General features: G+C 47.0%; 1 protein-coding gene across 1 annotated transcript in view; it reads right to left on the bottom strand.

The window, feature by feature from the left end:
* Positions 1-347: 347 nt before the first annotated feature.
* LOC144161011 (uncharacterized) overlaps positions 348-16,515 on the bottom strand; it is a 431,944-nt gene continuing 415,776 nt past the window's right edge. Inside the window, exon 10 of the mRNA XM_077692081.1 lies at positions 348-5,942. Coding sequence (XP_077548207.1) covers positions 5,532-5,942 — 411 coding nt within the window. The 3' untranslated portion in view covers positions 348-5,531. The remainder of the gene's footprint in view (positions 5,943-16,515) is intronic.

Here is a 16,515-nt window from a genome sequence, read left to right as displayed (position 1 = left end):
TAAACGTGTTTCTCATTCAAGACAACTGCATCGTCCTTGTCTTCGTGACAATATAGGCTGTGACAAAAATCCCCACACACCCCTCCCTAGCGTTCTCCTCCCCTGAGCACTGGGAGAGAGCACTATCCAGCTCGGATTGTGACGACCAGCTTTGGTTGGTGCAAAGAGCCATAAAACCAGTACGGTCTCAACGGTCCTGGAATAAATGCTCTACCCTAAGGCGAACTCTCCATAGAGACGTTTATCCCTCCTTCTTCCGGATGGTATGTTATCGCTGCGCTTCTTTGAAGAAAAGGAAGACACTGAACTCAAATATTTTTCACGAAGTTTTAATAGACCCCTCAAAACATTGGTGAGCACCCATAGTTGCACAAGTTTTATGCCGTAGTTTCACAAGTTTCCTTACAACGTACTGTACATGACGTCATATAAATTCATTGCAAGTTATCGAGCTCTAGAAAAAACCATCATGACTGGGCTACGTCTGGGTAAACGGATCAATTAGTAAATTCGAAAAATTCATTCACGGAGAAAATGTTTTTCGGGTGACGCAGCGTACCAGGGTTGCAAAGTCTACGAGGGAGGTAGACGTCTGGCATTCTGCAAATAGGCCTAAATGAAGATGTCAAAGAAAAAATGATCAGTTCAAAGCTTAAGTAAAATGTTGATCTTCTGGAGGAAATAAATGCATGCATAAAAAATAAAGCTTTTGCACTTACAGTGAAATCTCGTAATTGTGTTGCAATGTAGGCCATCTGAAATCTTGTTGCAAGCTCAGAATGGCGACGACCAAATAATAGTAATAATAATAAAGTTTTATTTTCCTTTTGTACAAGGATGGAGCGGCCGCAAAAAGCTGAGTGAAATATGCTGTAGTAAGCTTAAAAAGAAACTTGGACAAAGTACCTGAACTGCGCTGATCTGGCTCGAGCTACATGTTTATGCGCGTGTGTAGCGGCACTTTTGTTATTAACAAATGTTGCAGTATGACCGGCGTTGCGATTTAGGTGCGACTAAATTAACGTTCTGCGTTGAGGACACGAAAGCAACTTTTATATTGGTTTGGGCTCGCAAAATATCCCCCTGGAATTGATCTGTCTTTCAATGTGCTGCAAATAAACTAGTTTGTGCACGTGCCGGGAAACGAACACATAACACGAATAGATTTCAATTTTTGAGATTATTGGTTGAAAACAATGCAACGGTGTCCGCATGTGTCAGCATGAACTTGTGTCGGCAGTGGCTGGACTCCGGCGACGCGCGTGAAATGGTACCTGCTGTTGTTTCCCCAAGTAATGTTTAGTATCCCATTTCTCTGGCCCGGTTGGCACATGAGTGGAAGTTTGGAGGTTGCTCTGGATAGTAAGCACACTTTTTATGAGCATTCCACGAGTTGTTTACTTCGTGTGCCCGGTTTTCCTCGGCGCCCTTACCGCTGTACTTTACAGCGGAACTCTCGAACTTCACTACAGCAGCCAGCATTTAGGGAAAAAAAATGTTAGTAAACAACCTGTGACCGACCTAATAAATAAATAAATAAATAAATAATATTTTTCCAAGCTCTCGTCGCGTAGACAAAGCTTACGGAACGGAGATTACAGCCTCAGAGCTTCAAATTTCGCATGTTTTGGGTTGACATGAAATCCCCATCAAATTGGTACCGTGTGGAGAGGCACGAGTAGTTGTGTTCTAGAATTTGGGGTAGTTTACATCAGGCTTCAGGGCGTCTACAGGTTTTCCAAAACTGGTGCGCATCTTTAAGGTGAAAAGCAGCGAGTGTGGTCTGTATGCTCGTCATACCAGTTTGCTTAGTTTCAAAATGCGAATACGCCAAGAACCTTCATTATGCTCAACTAATTTGGTTCAAAGATTGGAAAAGTTGAAGCAACCGGAAACTGAAGGAGGATGCCGCTATTACATCGATACCACAAAGTTCTACGTTCGGATTTAAGAAAAGAACAGTTGCAACATTGCCGCCTTGAAAAAGCCTTCATGTTTTAAGTTAACACAAATATTTCAGGTAGACAAATCTGCGGGCGCTCACACGACTATGTTGCTCAAGCTTAATATCCTCCCATAAAGCAACAAAAAGTTCTTACATGTATTTTCAGAGATTCCGAATATGACCTCAAGAAAACAAGAGCTACAAACCCGACAGAAAAAAACGAATAACGACGAGACAGAAGCACATCTGTCTCGTCGTTCTTAGTATTTTTTTTTTCTGTCCGGGTTTGTAGCGTTCGTTTTCTTGAACCAATATGCACCGACTAGCCAAACAGAATATTTTTTACTGAAGGAATATGACCTTAAAGACGGTGAGACGGAACGGAAAAAAGTGTGACTTGCTATTTCCTTGAACATTTCCTTGAAAGAAAAGCTTTTTCACGGAAACATCCACTTCGTTTATTTTATTATTGACAAAGAGAGTTATAAATATAGGAACGTAGGGTTTCTAAAATATTTTCATGGTAAAATGGCAGTTTTTATTGATTTAATAATTGTAAAGCCCACGCGTAACAATGCCTAATCAATGCTGTGTTCTTTTCATATAAAACGTATTCCCAACCGTTTCTAAAGTTAATTCTGCGTTTAAGCTCAACGGCACGTCTTTTAGGTGTTATGAAAGTTCAGTTAATTTGAGGGCCCCGCATGATTTAACAAAAATATTTGGAAGAAAAATGTTGTTCCTTTAGCACTGTTCTCCTCATACATTTGGGGATTCAGGCTGCGTAGACGACCTGGCAAGTTCGCAAGGGAACTCTTACGAAATTGTGAGAATGTTCGACGTGTACGCACTATTTGTAACTCAGCAAGGTGTCAATATTAACCCACAAATCAGCCAACATTCAAAATTATCGTCACCGAGACAAGATATAATGCCAGCACAAGTCAGTGTAACGTCATTGTGGCAGGTTAGGAGGCGGTCACGAATAACGCGGGGAGTTTTCTCCTTTTCCCTGTACTTCACGTCAGTTAACCCTGCATACTTTCACTGAGTGAGCATATAGAAAGTTACATGTGTTGAACTAAACAGCGTCATTCAAGTTGTCATACATAAATGTTTCTTCAGTACCGCTCAACGTAGGGTACGATAACGTAATGTTCTAAACAAAGACCGCAAGTGGATGCAATGTGTCCAAAAATCACGGTAATGGTTCGGTTACAATCAGGCATCCTCTGCAAGCCATCGAAGAGGTATGAGCATAAAGCAGCACAAATTAATAATTGGAATGTTTCGTGAATTGAAAAAATAACACGGCCTGCGTCCACCAAGAAATATTTATTAATTATCTCCGGCTTTTTACACTTCACCGCTTCTTTCTGCACAACCATTATCACCGGCACAAACGCAGTCGACCCTTCCGTGGCTCTTGTAACATTAGTCGGCAACAGCAGCAGCCTTAACCTCAATGCTCTGTACATCACTATGAGGCGGACTTCACATGTCCCATTTAATCAGGGATATACTCGCAGATTTTCTGCTTCACTATTAAAGGCAGAATGTACCTTTTAACGCGACCGAAACAAATTAATTATCTACGGAATAAGCTTGGGCGGGTCGCTGCAGCATCCTTTGAATAGCGCGAGAGGGCCGTGGACCAAGGGAAGCTGACGCACGTGTCTTTGTTGGAACGGGAAAACCAGCTGCCCTTCTGTGTTGTTAACGGACAAAAAATTGGCTTTTTTTTATCTGGTGATCATACGTGAGCTTCAGTGATGGCTCGAAATGTCTCTCTCTCCCTTCTTTCCCTCCTGTTACAACGAAATTATGTACATGAGTAATTCTCTGCAATAAGCGCCTGTTGTTAGTCTGCACTGTGTCCCGCCTGCGTCTCCTCCATGTCCCTTTTGTGCTGTTCAAAAGAAATGAATTATTTTTAATACCTCGTTTCGTTACCTACAGTTTTTGCCTGGAACAAACAAACGGCGGCTGTTTTAAATTGCCAAGTGCTGCAGCTAAACTATAAGTCCACAAGGCGATTTACTCATGAGGTAACATCCACTTCAATTAACACCACTGCAGACACCGAACAAAACAAGCAGTGCTAAAGCACGTATTCGTATGCTGTTGGGAATGATACCTAAAAGTATTTTTGTGGGCTTTCTGTTTTAAACATATTCGCTTTTATCGGAGTTCCGAATTGGAGCGTCATAGATGCAATGTACTGTCTTTACCCATTGCGATGTACAGGCCAGCTCACAAATTTTCGTGCTCAAATTGCGATCAATACATGCCATATAGTTGCTTGAATTCTGAATTAAATTCGTTGTTTCTTTCGGTTAACCTTAAACAGTGGATGTTTTACTTCCGTTGGGATACAAGTTTAACCTGTTTTATTTCATGTTAATGCAAGAATGCGAACTTCTTGAATATGATTCATGGGAATGGGTAAGACATGGTTAAAATATATTGCGACATTACTTATGAAGCGCACTCGTACTACTTACCCGTAATGAAATAATTCTATCCCGAAAACAATGGGTACCTTTGGCAATAATCGCATCGAACACTCTCCTACACCTGCGTCTAAGCGCACCCAACTGAAAGTATCACACAAATTCGTTATTGTGCTTTTATAGCATTTTGAAACTTAGACAAGTGGTGTACGCGCACAATAGTTTTGCACTCACCTTTTCTGGAATGCATGATAGAAAAGAAAGTAAGTGTAAGAGCACCATTGCCAAAACAAACAACCCAATGACCTTCCTCTGTAGTTCTCTTTTTGTGCACTCTCTGTTCGTCTGAGGCGATCTCTGGGAGCGCATTTATCGTTCCTCAACAAGTACATTAGAAAACACAATTGACCCTTACTTGCGGTCAAGGATACAATACCTGTTAGATTTTGTCATGACATTGTGAAGTAAGAGGTACGTGACATTTATGATTCTAAGTCATTAACTGGATTTGTTTCATAGAAATAACTGGGAAGAATTTTTGCAGGAACAGCACAGCTAAAGCTTCTACGTTTCCACATCCCAGAGATTCTTGGCACACTAACCGTAAAACTTCTCTTCTGATCACGGGGTCGGGGTCACGAAGGGATACTGAAGTCACACTTGCGTAATGGAAATACAGTCGACGAATGCCCAGCGAAATACACTGTCTCACACAGCTGTTGTCCAGGAATCAATAATTAAAAGGTCACTGCGGTTCTTTCACACGCACACGCGCTTTCTTCCGTGGAGCTCGAACAAGATGGCCGTGGCAGTGGCATGACGAAGCCGAGAAGAAAACAGCTTCTTGGTCTGACTTCGGGTTAAGCACAAGAGTACGAACACCGAAAAAGACTGGTCACTCGTCCATGTAAAGTTCCGAAAAAGCAATGTGATCGCCGCAGTTCACTCGGTTAGTTACGTCACGAGCACACCATCACATGGTCCAGAAAGCGTTGTTTCGGAATCGTGGCATTTCCTCCCAGAAGTTCAGTGCAGCCGCAACACGCGCGCCACACCGACGCCGCCTGTTGCTGGCCATGCCTTGGCGCGAGCGGAGCGGGGGCGCGTCCCCTTCACTCTGCGTCTCCGGGTGCTCAGAATCTTTGCCTGCCAGCCCGACAGCGACGGAACACGGAGAAAGCGAAGCACGCCAGGACGCTGACGCACACGGTGAGGCCCACACCGATGATCCACCAGTAGACCTGGATGGTGGCCCGGTCGGCGGCGCACAGGAGGGCGTCTTCGTCGGCCGCGGTCTTCAGAAGCTCGTCGGCGGGGGCCTGCGGGCGGCTGGCGTCCGGAAGGCGCTGGGGGCAGTTAGGGACGCCGTTGCACACCAGCTCCTTCTTGATGCACACCATGCTGGTTGCGCAGAGGAACTCGCACTCCTTGCTCAGTGAGACCAGGGTGTCCGGTGTGGAGGGAGTCGGCAGGATCTTCACCTGTGTCCACCACAGAGAGAAGTTGGTGGTCGCCGCGTCTATGGACCGGAACTCCAGGGGCACCTGATGGGGAGAAAAAAAAAACCCGACATGCAGAGCATTAGCGGCGTTACGTGCGTGGCGGTGGCGATGGGTGTTGTAATGCTGGTGGTAGGGTTGTTGTTGTTGTTGGTATGATTGGGGAGAGAGAGAACGAGACGAGTATTAGGTAACGTCAAGTGTTACTATTATTATTTATTTGCGGTAAGATCGATGGGTGGACCCCGTCCCCGTCCCCGATGGGTGGCGCGCTTACGCCGCTTTCGCTCGGCGTCGGCAGCCCGCCGCCTCCTCCAGCGCGCGCCGACGATGCCGTTGATGCCGTTGATCCCGAAGATGAAGATGACGATGGCACGTTGTCTTGAACTGGTTCCGCGACGCTGAAGTTGGATTGCGTCGCGGCACTAGTTTAAGGTCTTGCTTCCATCGCTTAGCAACTGCGACAACCGCGGCGAGAATAGAGCGAAGCAGAACTGGAGTGCGGCCACGGAGCAAGAATATATAGGAGAGGAAACGCCCATCGCAGCCGGCGCGATCGAGCGACCAGATAATGTCACAATGATATCTACGGCGACCTACGGAGCTCCGCAGCTGTGGGGGCGAACAATTTGACAGCGCCACCTGGTTGAATGTATTAAAAGCAATACTGTTGTTTGCAGCATTCGCCACAAGGCGTGAATCGGTATGCGCTTGAGCTGCTGCGCGACGCGGGGAAGGAACGCGCGTTTATCTCGGACGTAGCGCGCGAGCGCGCGTGCGCGCGTCATAAATTGGCCGGCGCATCGCACGCGAGATAAGGCCGTGCGTTTACAGGTTTTACATTTTTTTAAATGCGAATGCATTTCTTAGTCGGGGGTTGTCGTGCTCCGTCGGCGTGCGCCTGCATTCCTCCAGCGCGAGCGCACGTCAGCGCGCGCCTCGTAGTTCTGCCTTCGTCGTCGTCGTCGTCGTAAATGCGAATGCATTTCTTAGTCGGGGGTTGTCGTGCTCCGTCGGCGTGCGCCCGCAGGTGTTAGCTCTCCGCGCTCCTCGCCCCTAGCAACAGCTGTGGCGCGCCTAGCAACCGGAGCAGGTGGTAGCTCGGGCGGGAGTAGCGGAGGGCAAGGGGAGACGAGGAGCGCGCTCGGGCGTGTGAGGGCGCTCGCATCGCGGAGCTCGGGCGGAGTAGCGGAGAGTGAGTGGAGACGAGGAGCCGCTCGGGCGTTTGAGGGCGCTGGCATCGCGGAGCTCGGCGGAAGAGAGAGCTCGCGCGCGGGGCGGGCGTGTTGCGCCAACAAAGTCTAGGTGGTGTTGGTTGCGCGGGTCTCTCTCTCCTCTCCGGGTACCCTCTCTGCGCTCGCTGCGCTCGGAAAATGTATATAAATGCCGTGGAGCGCACACCTCTCTCCGTTACTGCTTGCCGCAGCGCACTCATCGGTGCACCCATGCATTCGCATTTCCGCACGATCCCCTTCGGGGAGGTGGGGGGAGTTTTTTTGCGCTTACAGGTTTGTATTTCAGACTTGGTGCTCGCGCAAGATTGCTTACGCATTAAAAGAAAATGCCCCTTTTATTCGCTCGTACCGGCCGGTTTAAATTTGACAGAAAATTAATCGCGAAGGCGGGCTCTTCAGCCAACGGAAGCGCAGAAGAGCGCACACACTCTCGCTTCGGACACGGAATGTTTCGGTGGCCCGGCGAAACGCCGACGCGATGCCGCGGCCGGGTTGGACTGGGTGAGCGCGAACAGAACGCCCGCCGGCCGTGGCGATGACCGTGTACTTCCTTTGCTTGCGCCAGATGCCGGAAACTTGACGTTCGCCAAGTGCTTGTGACGTTATCAGGCTGCCCCAGGAAGCTCAGTTTCCCCTCCTATTTTATTCTTGCTCCGTGAGTGCGGCTGACGCACCGACACCCGGGTTTATATTCCCAACGAACGCAGTAGAGGGAGAGGAGGCGGAGAGACAGCGCGCTATCACGCCACCGTCACGCCACGACGCGACCGCACCTGCTGTTGCTACGGTGTTTGCAACGCCGGAGCGCGCGCTGCACCTGTTGTTGCAAGCGGGTTGAGGGCGAGGAGGAGTGGGGGAGAGGGCGCAGCTGCCGTGGTGTGGACGCCGAGTTACGGACGCATAACATCGTGAGTTAAAGAAATGCTCTGCATTTAAAACACCGCGGCAAAAAAAATTTGTTTTACTTCGATTTCACGGTGTGCCGGAATGTGTTTCCCGTATGCTGAAAGTGCGCTCAGTGACGCGCCGATTCACCGTGCCTGGCCCATGTATGGAAACACGTGGTACTGACATCACAGTTCCTACTTAAACCGCTGCAAAATAAACGGCGGGGCTTTTCTTGCTTGCCTATCGCCTGGACTGCCGTCTATCGCCTGGACTGCCGTCACCTCCTTTCTTTCGCCGATCACCGACTGATATCGGCGGGCGCCGCTACGACCTGGTGTCAGAAGCTATGTGATTCGCCCACCTTTAACGCCATCGAAAAAAAAAGAGCCATCGAGACGTCGGCACAAAAAGAGCCTGCAAGGGCCACTGCACCACCGCCACCCCCGCCGGCCCTTCCCTTACAAAAATGGATTTTGAGTTTCAATTCAGTTCCAGTTGAGTTTTTATTGAGTCAACAGAAACCTAATTCAAACTCAATTGGCTATTGAGATATGTCACTAGAAACTCAAAAGGATTTGTATTGAGAAAACGCAATACAAAACGAATTGACACCAGTCTATTGAAACTCTTTGGAGAACCAATTGACAAATCTCATCACGCTGAAACATACACTTTGAAGGGCTATTTTTATCAGCGCAGCCCACTGTGTCTGCAGAATTAAGACTACTAGGTTACGTTTATGTTTTTTTATTCTACATTAACATTTATATTGAGTGCAGTCAATAAAAAGTCAACAAGGTTTCAATAGACAAAACTCAACAGAATACAAATGACTTCGTTTATTTGAAACTCAATAGAGTTTCTACTGACAAAAATTAAGTAAAATTGAGAGTCGAGCTAGTTGGTGAACATACGTTGTTGAAAATTATACCAGTGTCCTTTTTTGTCCATGGTTTATGGTTCGCGCTTAATTTTCAAAGCTGAAAAACTCCTTAGGCCAGTACCCTTTACCAGCAGCATCTTCGCCCAAATAATAATTATACCTGCTAAGTGGGGAAATCAATTATATAGGACAGTTTTTGACTGCATTTCCTCAAATACTGCCGCAACATGCTTGGCACAAAACAATGGAGGAAATAAACATTGACAAAACTCTAGTGACTCATCTCTTCTGGCACGTGACTCCAGCGGAATCGTTTCCTTGCTATACCAGCGGATTTTCTTCTTTATACCTTAGCACGCGTTGACATAATGGGTGAGCAATCTCCACTACTGCTAAGCTTCCGCTTTAGCGGCAGTGGACATATTCGAAGTCAGTCTTCCGGGAAAGTTGGAGCGAAATCATGAAGCATGCATATCTCGGCCGGAAAAAAACGGAAAGGCGAGGGTGGGAGGCTGCACATCTCGGGTCCCAGTTCTGGGGACAAAAAAAGTCGTCACTCCCCCTACCTCTTTTAAGTGCGAATGCACTTCTTAAGCGAGCCTGAATCGTCAGCCGCCGTCGTCCGCATAGCAACAGCTGCGGGTGCGCGCGCTCCTCGTCTTCCCTAGCAACGGGGGGAGATGGGCGCGCGCAACTCTCCTCCTCCTCTCTCCGCTCAGTGACTGCGGGTGTTGGGCGCCTCCTCTCCACTTCGGACGATAGAGCTCTCGCTCGCGTAGCGGGCGCTCCGCATTCCGACACGTGAGGGCGCTCGTGTAGCGGCCGCGTGGCGCGGGAGGGTATTAGTCGAGCGCGCGCCGTCGTCGAGAGCGGTCGCTGGTCCTGCATCTCGATAACGATGATGGCGGACCGGGCAACGGTACCAGCTATAACGAGTGAAATATCTTTCTTTGTAGTTGTGTGCGTGTGTGTAATCTCTCGACTACTTATTAAGATCACGATATCCACCGTAATCGCGCAATCAACAACCGTGCATTCGCACTTACACACTCTCCCCCTCGGGGAAGTGCGAGGGAATTTTTTTTCACACATACAATGCTGTGATACCTTCTGTTCCGGGGAGGGGAGGTGGGATGGAGGTACATTTAAAACGCGATTTCATCTGCTACATCTACAAAAGGCATATGTGACATCGCATCCTAGTGCGATGATTCAGTGTTTTTCTGTGGAGGCACAATACTAACCGCGCTGTTTTGCAGAAATGAATACTTATCTCACAAACCCAAACGCACAAGAATATTCCAGTGACGAAATTGTGCCTATAAATACTCAGAAAAAAAACACCAAAACTTTGGTGTAAATCCCTACACGTCGAAAAAAGAACAATTAAATTTTTGTACACAGCGAACTTTTAAAACAAGCGTTCAAATCAAACGAACGAAGGCTTGGCCTCATCGTCGTTCACTCGTGAACTTCATTACTCCAGTTATCACTCGCGCACCCCGCCGTGGTCTGAGCCCAAGGACGCGACATTACATAACTTTCCTTGAGGATACCGTGAACTAACAACAGTAGATCAGCAATGTGGAATGCAGAGAATCCCACAAGGAGCAAACACGCATCTACGCTCTATTAAAACAGGTGAAAACAGTTCTTTCACTGCAAAAGAACTCCGTACGCCAGTCCAAGGCGCCGCCGCTCACACGAACTGAACGAAGAAACGAAGAAAAAAATGAAGAAAGACAAACAAACTGAAGTGCTGATTAACAACTCATCTTTACTGCACAGGGTCACAAAAAGAAAGAACGAGCCTGACACTGCTTCACGCCACTACAAAAAAAAACAGAGACAGAGAAACCGAACAAATTAGTGGGCTGGCCTACCGCTTGCTACACTCCGAACCGCTCTCTCGCTAACGAAAGCATTTTTAAAGATGTCAACACGCCCGCGGACTACGTTTATCAAACACAAGCGCCTCGCAAATATCCTGCGCCCGCAAGCAGATCAAGAACTTTGAAGCTGTTTTCAAGGATTGGACTTTCCAGAATTCTTCCGTCCTCTCTCCTGCTGCAGTTCGCCGAAGCGGGCGCCGGGACACAAAAGACATGCCATCCACATCCACACCCGGCGATAACCAGTTCTTTTGGTTCCTACTACTACTACTAAGTGGTTCAAGAGAAATGGAAAGGAAATGCACTTGGGAATATTATTGAGCCCAGCTGGGGGCTCACCTGCATACAACCCAGTGCGGGGGGGGGGGGGGGGGGGAGGGGAAGGAGGGGGGATGAAGATAGCGTGGGAGGGTTCTCTGGCACCCTCCTACGCTAGCTAAAGTGACCGCGCTGTCACGAATGTCTAGTACGCGGCGTTGCCACTGCCGCCAGTGGCGCTGACAGCCAACATCGCGACCTCGGCGGTGTTCGGTTATCTGCAACATAATATTACTGCTGCTAGAGGGGTTGAAAATAATTCTATAGAAAAATTATTGTAAATATTAACATAGGACTCACAAGCCGCCGTAGGTTTTTTTTTATATCTTGTGTCAATGTTTTCACGCTCAGTTTTCACAAGAATGCGTAGCTGTGGCATAGCCATCGCAAACCGACTTGAAACCAAGCCAATGTCGCTTGTTCGCGATCCCGCATGTCCGGGCCTGTTATGTGTGCGGGCGCCATCGCGGTGCGGTCTTTCTCACTGTTCTGTGCAAATTTACAGCTTTGCTCGTGTTGTTGGCGATTTATGTGCCGTGTGCGAATCTTTTCAACCAGCATCGAAGGTCAGACATTGCAGTGCAGCTGGCGATACATCGAATTTATTGAAGGAAAAGCCATCGTATGCGCTCTTCTACCGCCGGTGAACATCCTTTGTGTATCGTGTTGTGTTTGTGCGCTGTGATCGTACGGTGAAGAAGCTTGCGAAGTGAGGTGTTACCATGCCTGTTAGCCACGCTTTGGAATCCGTCAAATTCACCACGCTGGGAGCCCCGCCGGGAGCAACTTGTTATAAGGTAAGTTCATTCTTTCCGAGCGCACCTGTACATTTCATCATGACTAACGTTGTGCAGACCTACCTGAATGGTTATACTCACGACTTGGTTATTTGTCGCTATATAAACAGTGTTTTTATGCATGCCGTCTCGATATCGACGTAAAGGGTACGATTTCACTTCAGCTTTTCAAAAATACTGTACGTAAGTGTAACAAATTGAAGGGGGTATTTTACCGGCACACATTTTGACATCAATCGGTAGTTTACTGTCTTCCGCGCTGCTGTATTGCTTTCGCGTGTAATATATTTGTCTGTATCTTAAGCTAAAGGTCTAACAAAACCTTCGAAGGCAAGTGACGAATGAATAAAATTATAGACGCAGTGCCGCTACAGAACGGAGCAGCAGCCTTGTATTGCCTGGTACGAAGTGTCATAAAAAAAGAAAGAACACCATGATTAATGTAAATAAAATGTTTGACGAACGAAGTTAACAAAAATGAAAAAAAATGAAGGAGGTCGAATCGAACAAGCGCCTGTCAGATCAATAACAGACGCACGAATACTGCGCTATGCAAACACACCTGACAGGGCTAGGCTGAGAGGCAGATCTACCAGTCACAAACAGTATAGGGTGTATTCATGAGCGGCATCGACAGCGACATGCAGGCAAGTCTCGCTGTGCACTCTGGGTAATCCGCTGTTTTGAAGCAATAACTTGCAAGTGAACCAGCGTAGCGCCGTGTTCGGCCGGTCGGGCCGGTCGATAGTTGCAATGGTTTACTGCGCAGTTGAAGGCTGCAAGAGCCGTACCTACACTAAAGCTGAGAAGTAGAAGGCTAAACAAAACAACCAGAGCCTCAGCAACGCGCGATTTTTTAAAATACCTAAGGTGCGCGTTCATGAATGCGGCAAGACAAAACAGCTGTCAGAACGCCGGCGGCGCGAGTGGATCGCCCGCCTCAGCAGGAAGGGTGTCTCCGAAAACCCGGACAAGTACAAAGTGTGTTGCCGACACTTTTTATCAGGTATGCAAGTCTCGCACCTATGTTACTATTTTAAAACGGTGCCCGTTCCAGACATTGTAATAGTTATTTGGGCATTGCGGACATATGCCGGCCCTGCTTTCGGCAGAGCGTTGAATGTTGTACTCTGTCTCGCAGGGCCACAGTCCGTTTTAACGAACGGAGCATGCGGTGAATTGTATGCTTTAAAACCTGTTTCAGGTCATCCGTCGAGCCTGTTTGACGACTGCAATCCGGACTGGGCCCCATCAAAGCATTTAGGCTACGATGCCAAAGAGACAAACGAAGAGCGCTACAGCCGCCGAAAGGCACGTTCGCAACGTCAGTCTTTCACCGCTGGTAAGGGCCAAACCCCTAAACATTCCGCTGTTTATTTGGTTTGTTTTATCACGTCTGAAAATGCCTACTCTGTGCCATGTTTCTTTAAAGCAGGGACCAGCGCTGCTCCTCTTGTGGCAGCGACTTGCCCTTCTCCCCCCGTGGCTGCGACCAGCCCTTACAAAAATGGATTTTGAGTTTCAATTCAGTTCCAGTTGAGTTTTTATTGAGTCAACAGAAACCTAATTCAAAGTCAATTGGCTGTTGAGATGTGTCAGTAGAAACTCAAAAGGATTTGTATTGAGAAAACGCAATACAAAACCAACTGACACCAGTGTATTGAATTTCTTTGGAGAGCCAATTGACAAAACTCATCAGGCTGAAACATACACTTTGAAGGGCTATTTTTTTCAGCGCTGCCCACTGTGTCTACATAATTAAGACTACTAGGTTACTTTTATGTTTTTTTTTATTCTACATTGACATTTCTATTCAGTGCAGTCAATAACAAGTCAACAAGGTTTCAATAGACAAAACTCAAGAGAATATCAAATGACTTCGTTTAATTGAAACTCAATAGAGTTTCTACTGACAAAAATCAAGTAAAATTGAGAGTCGAGCTAGTTGGTGAACATACGTTGTTGAAAATTATACCAGTGTCCTTCTTTTTTGTCCATGTTTTATGGTTCGAGCTTCATTTTCAAAGCTGATAAAACTCCTTAGGCCAGTAGCCTTTACCAGCAGCATCTTCGCACAAATAATAATTATACCTGCTAAGTGGGGAAATCAATTATATTGGACAATTTTTGACTTCATTTCTTCAAATACTGCCGCAACATGCTTTGCAAAAAACAATGGAGGAAATAAACATTGACAAAACTCTAGTGACTCATCTCTTCTGGCACGTGACTCCCGCGGAATCGTTTCCTTGCTATTGGCGGTGAGATCTTTGAGTGGCGCCTCCTGGCTCTGACATCGGCTTAGGGATTCGCGCCGCTGTCGTCTGCTACACTCCGCTTGTGAGGGGCAACAGTGCCTGGGCTAGAAATCGCCGGCTTCGTTGCTGTAGTGCGTTAAAGAGCGTATTTCTAGCGACTCACTTATTTTGCCAGCTTCTGACGCATCTGAATAATTTGAAGCTGTATCCCCCACAAGTTTGCAACACACGAAGAGATAGAGAACAACTTTCTTCAGGGTATCGGTCAGAAGATCGTGTGTAACTCGTCCTTTCTTGCTTATTCGCGAGGATCAGTGATCACAGCTTCTCGATAAGTATTCAAAATGCGTATGCTTCCCTGCAGTATTTTTGAGATGCTCCTATGAAGACTCAACAGTCTAATACTACGTACCAAGCAGCGGCCTCTACACGCTCATCGCGCAGCAGGCTTTCTTCTGTTTCTTTCGTTGTTGTCTTGTATCGGATTAATGTTTCTTGCTTTTTTTTTCTTCCCAACGCATTAATTTTCCTGCGCCGTCACCAACTTCTTATTAGGAGGTTTCGGGATGTTTGGGAGCCTCACAAAGGTCGTGTGGATATTTCCTTCATTTTGTATGGCATACATTCCCTTCTTCACAAATTGGCTTTCATTACGGCTGCGTGCAAGAAGGTGCATATCCGCAGAGTGCTTTATTTATTCACATGCAAATACAATGAGAAGGTTTGTGCTACGCCACCGCGATCGCGCCCTAAACAACGTGGTCCACAGTACTCGAAGGCGGCTTTTGTGCTCCGAATTTCTATCGTAATTATCTCGTTATCATAACGAACTGACTCTCAACTCGAACAATGATGACATGATTACGGTGTTGAAGGCATGATATACTCGCTAACTAACGTAATAAACCTGCATATATTACAAGACTCGAAACCGAAGAAGAATTTCAAGTAGCTCTTTATTGCTTTTCAACCCTTCCAGGCGCGAAGAACAAATCCTATTCTACTGGGGATGGCACTCTATGATTTGAAGAAAATTACTTTTACTCTCTTGTCCTGGACTGAGGACCCGGCCCACTAACCAGATCGATATATTTGTTAAACCAAGTTTTCCCCTCCTCCCCTTACATTTACTACTCCTCCTCTTGAGTGCAGTTTTCCTATACCTCATATCCGAATATCGGAAGATGTGGCTGTGCAAAATGTTCCGAAATATCTCTCCAGGACTTAACAAACATATATGTGTTACTGTAAATTTAACGAAGGCGTGACTCGTTTTGCTCAATAAACCTCCATACTGGTTAGATGGCTGGTATAGAATCAGCACGCGCGTATATACACACTGGGTTATTTGGAACTCAACCTACAGTTTTTGCAGTCTATAGTGCATGTCGGCAAACTTTCATGCCTTGACAACGTAAAGTGAAGTGACAAAACGCGTTCGAGCGTTCGGCAAGGTTGCAAAAACTGTTTTACCTTACATATGATTACCGGGAATCGTGATGCGTTCTGCCAAATCCGACAGCCCTGAAGGCCTAGAATTTTTTTGGTCTTCCATTTTCGCTGTTGTCGGTTATTAGCAGCTGACTGTTCCTTTTGTTCGAATGCTTACATGAGAAGCTGACGCCTAGCTCCGACTCTTCGCGCTCCGCATAGGACCGGCTTCGCAAGGAATGGGGTGGTGCCGGCAATGTTTCTCCCGTAGCGGTATCGAAAAGTATACTTTAATTGACACCATGAGCTAGTGTATGCGATTTTAAACATATTATTATGATAAAAAGTTACCCACACGCCAAGTCTGGTGCGGACAAGCATCAGACGTTGACTGAGCGCAAAGAAACAGCAGGGAGAGCGATCCTGAGTGAAGCAGACGACAAATGCGAGAATCCCTAAGCTGACGTCAAGGAGGCGCGCTTCGCAGCGCCGCCTGTGTTCGCGCTCACCGCCAATAGCAGCTGATTTTCTTCGTTATACCTTAGCACGCATTGACATAATGGGTGACCAATCTCCTCTACTGCCAAGCTTCCGCTTCAGCGGCAGTGGAAATATTCGAAATCAGTCTTCCGAGAAAGTTGGAGCGGAATCATGAAGCATGCATATCTCGGCCGGGAAAAAACGGAAAGGCGAAGGGGGGGGGGGGGAGGCTACACATTTCGGGTCCAACTTCTGGGGACAAAAAAAAAGTCGTCACTCCCCCTACCTCTTTTCACACATACAATGCTGTGATACCTTGTGTTCCGGGGAGGGGAGGTGGAGAGGAGGTACATTTAAAACGCGATTTCATCTGCTACATCTACAAACGGCATATGTGACATCGCATCCTAGTGCGATGATTCAGTGTTTTTCTGTG

The sequence above is a fragment of the Haemaphysalis longicornis genome, unplaced genomic scaffold, assembly GCF_048455015.1.
Source record: "Haemaphysalis longicornis isolate Haplotype H1 unplaced genomic scaffold, Haemaphysalis longicornis Haplotype H1 scaffold_11, whole genome shotgun sequence".
In the NCBI taxonomy this organism is placed as follows: domain Eukaryota; kingdom Metazoa; phylum Arthropoda; class Arachnida; order Ixodida; family Ixodidae; genus Haemaphysalis; species Haemaphysalis longicornis.
Note: the sequence above shows the minus strand (reverse complement) of the source record. Positions and strands in the feature narration are given on the sequence as shown.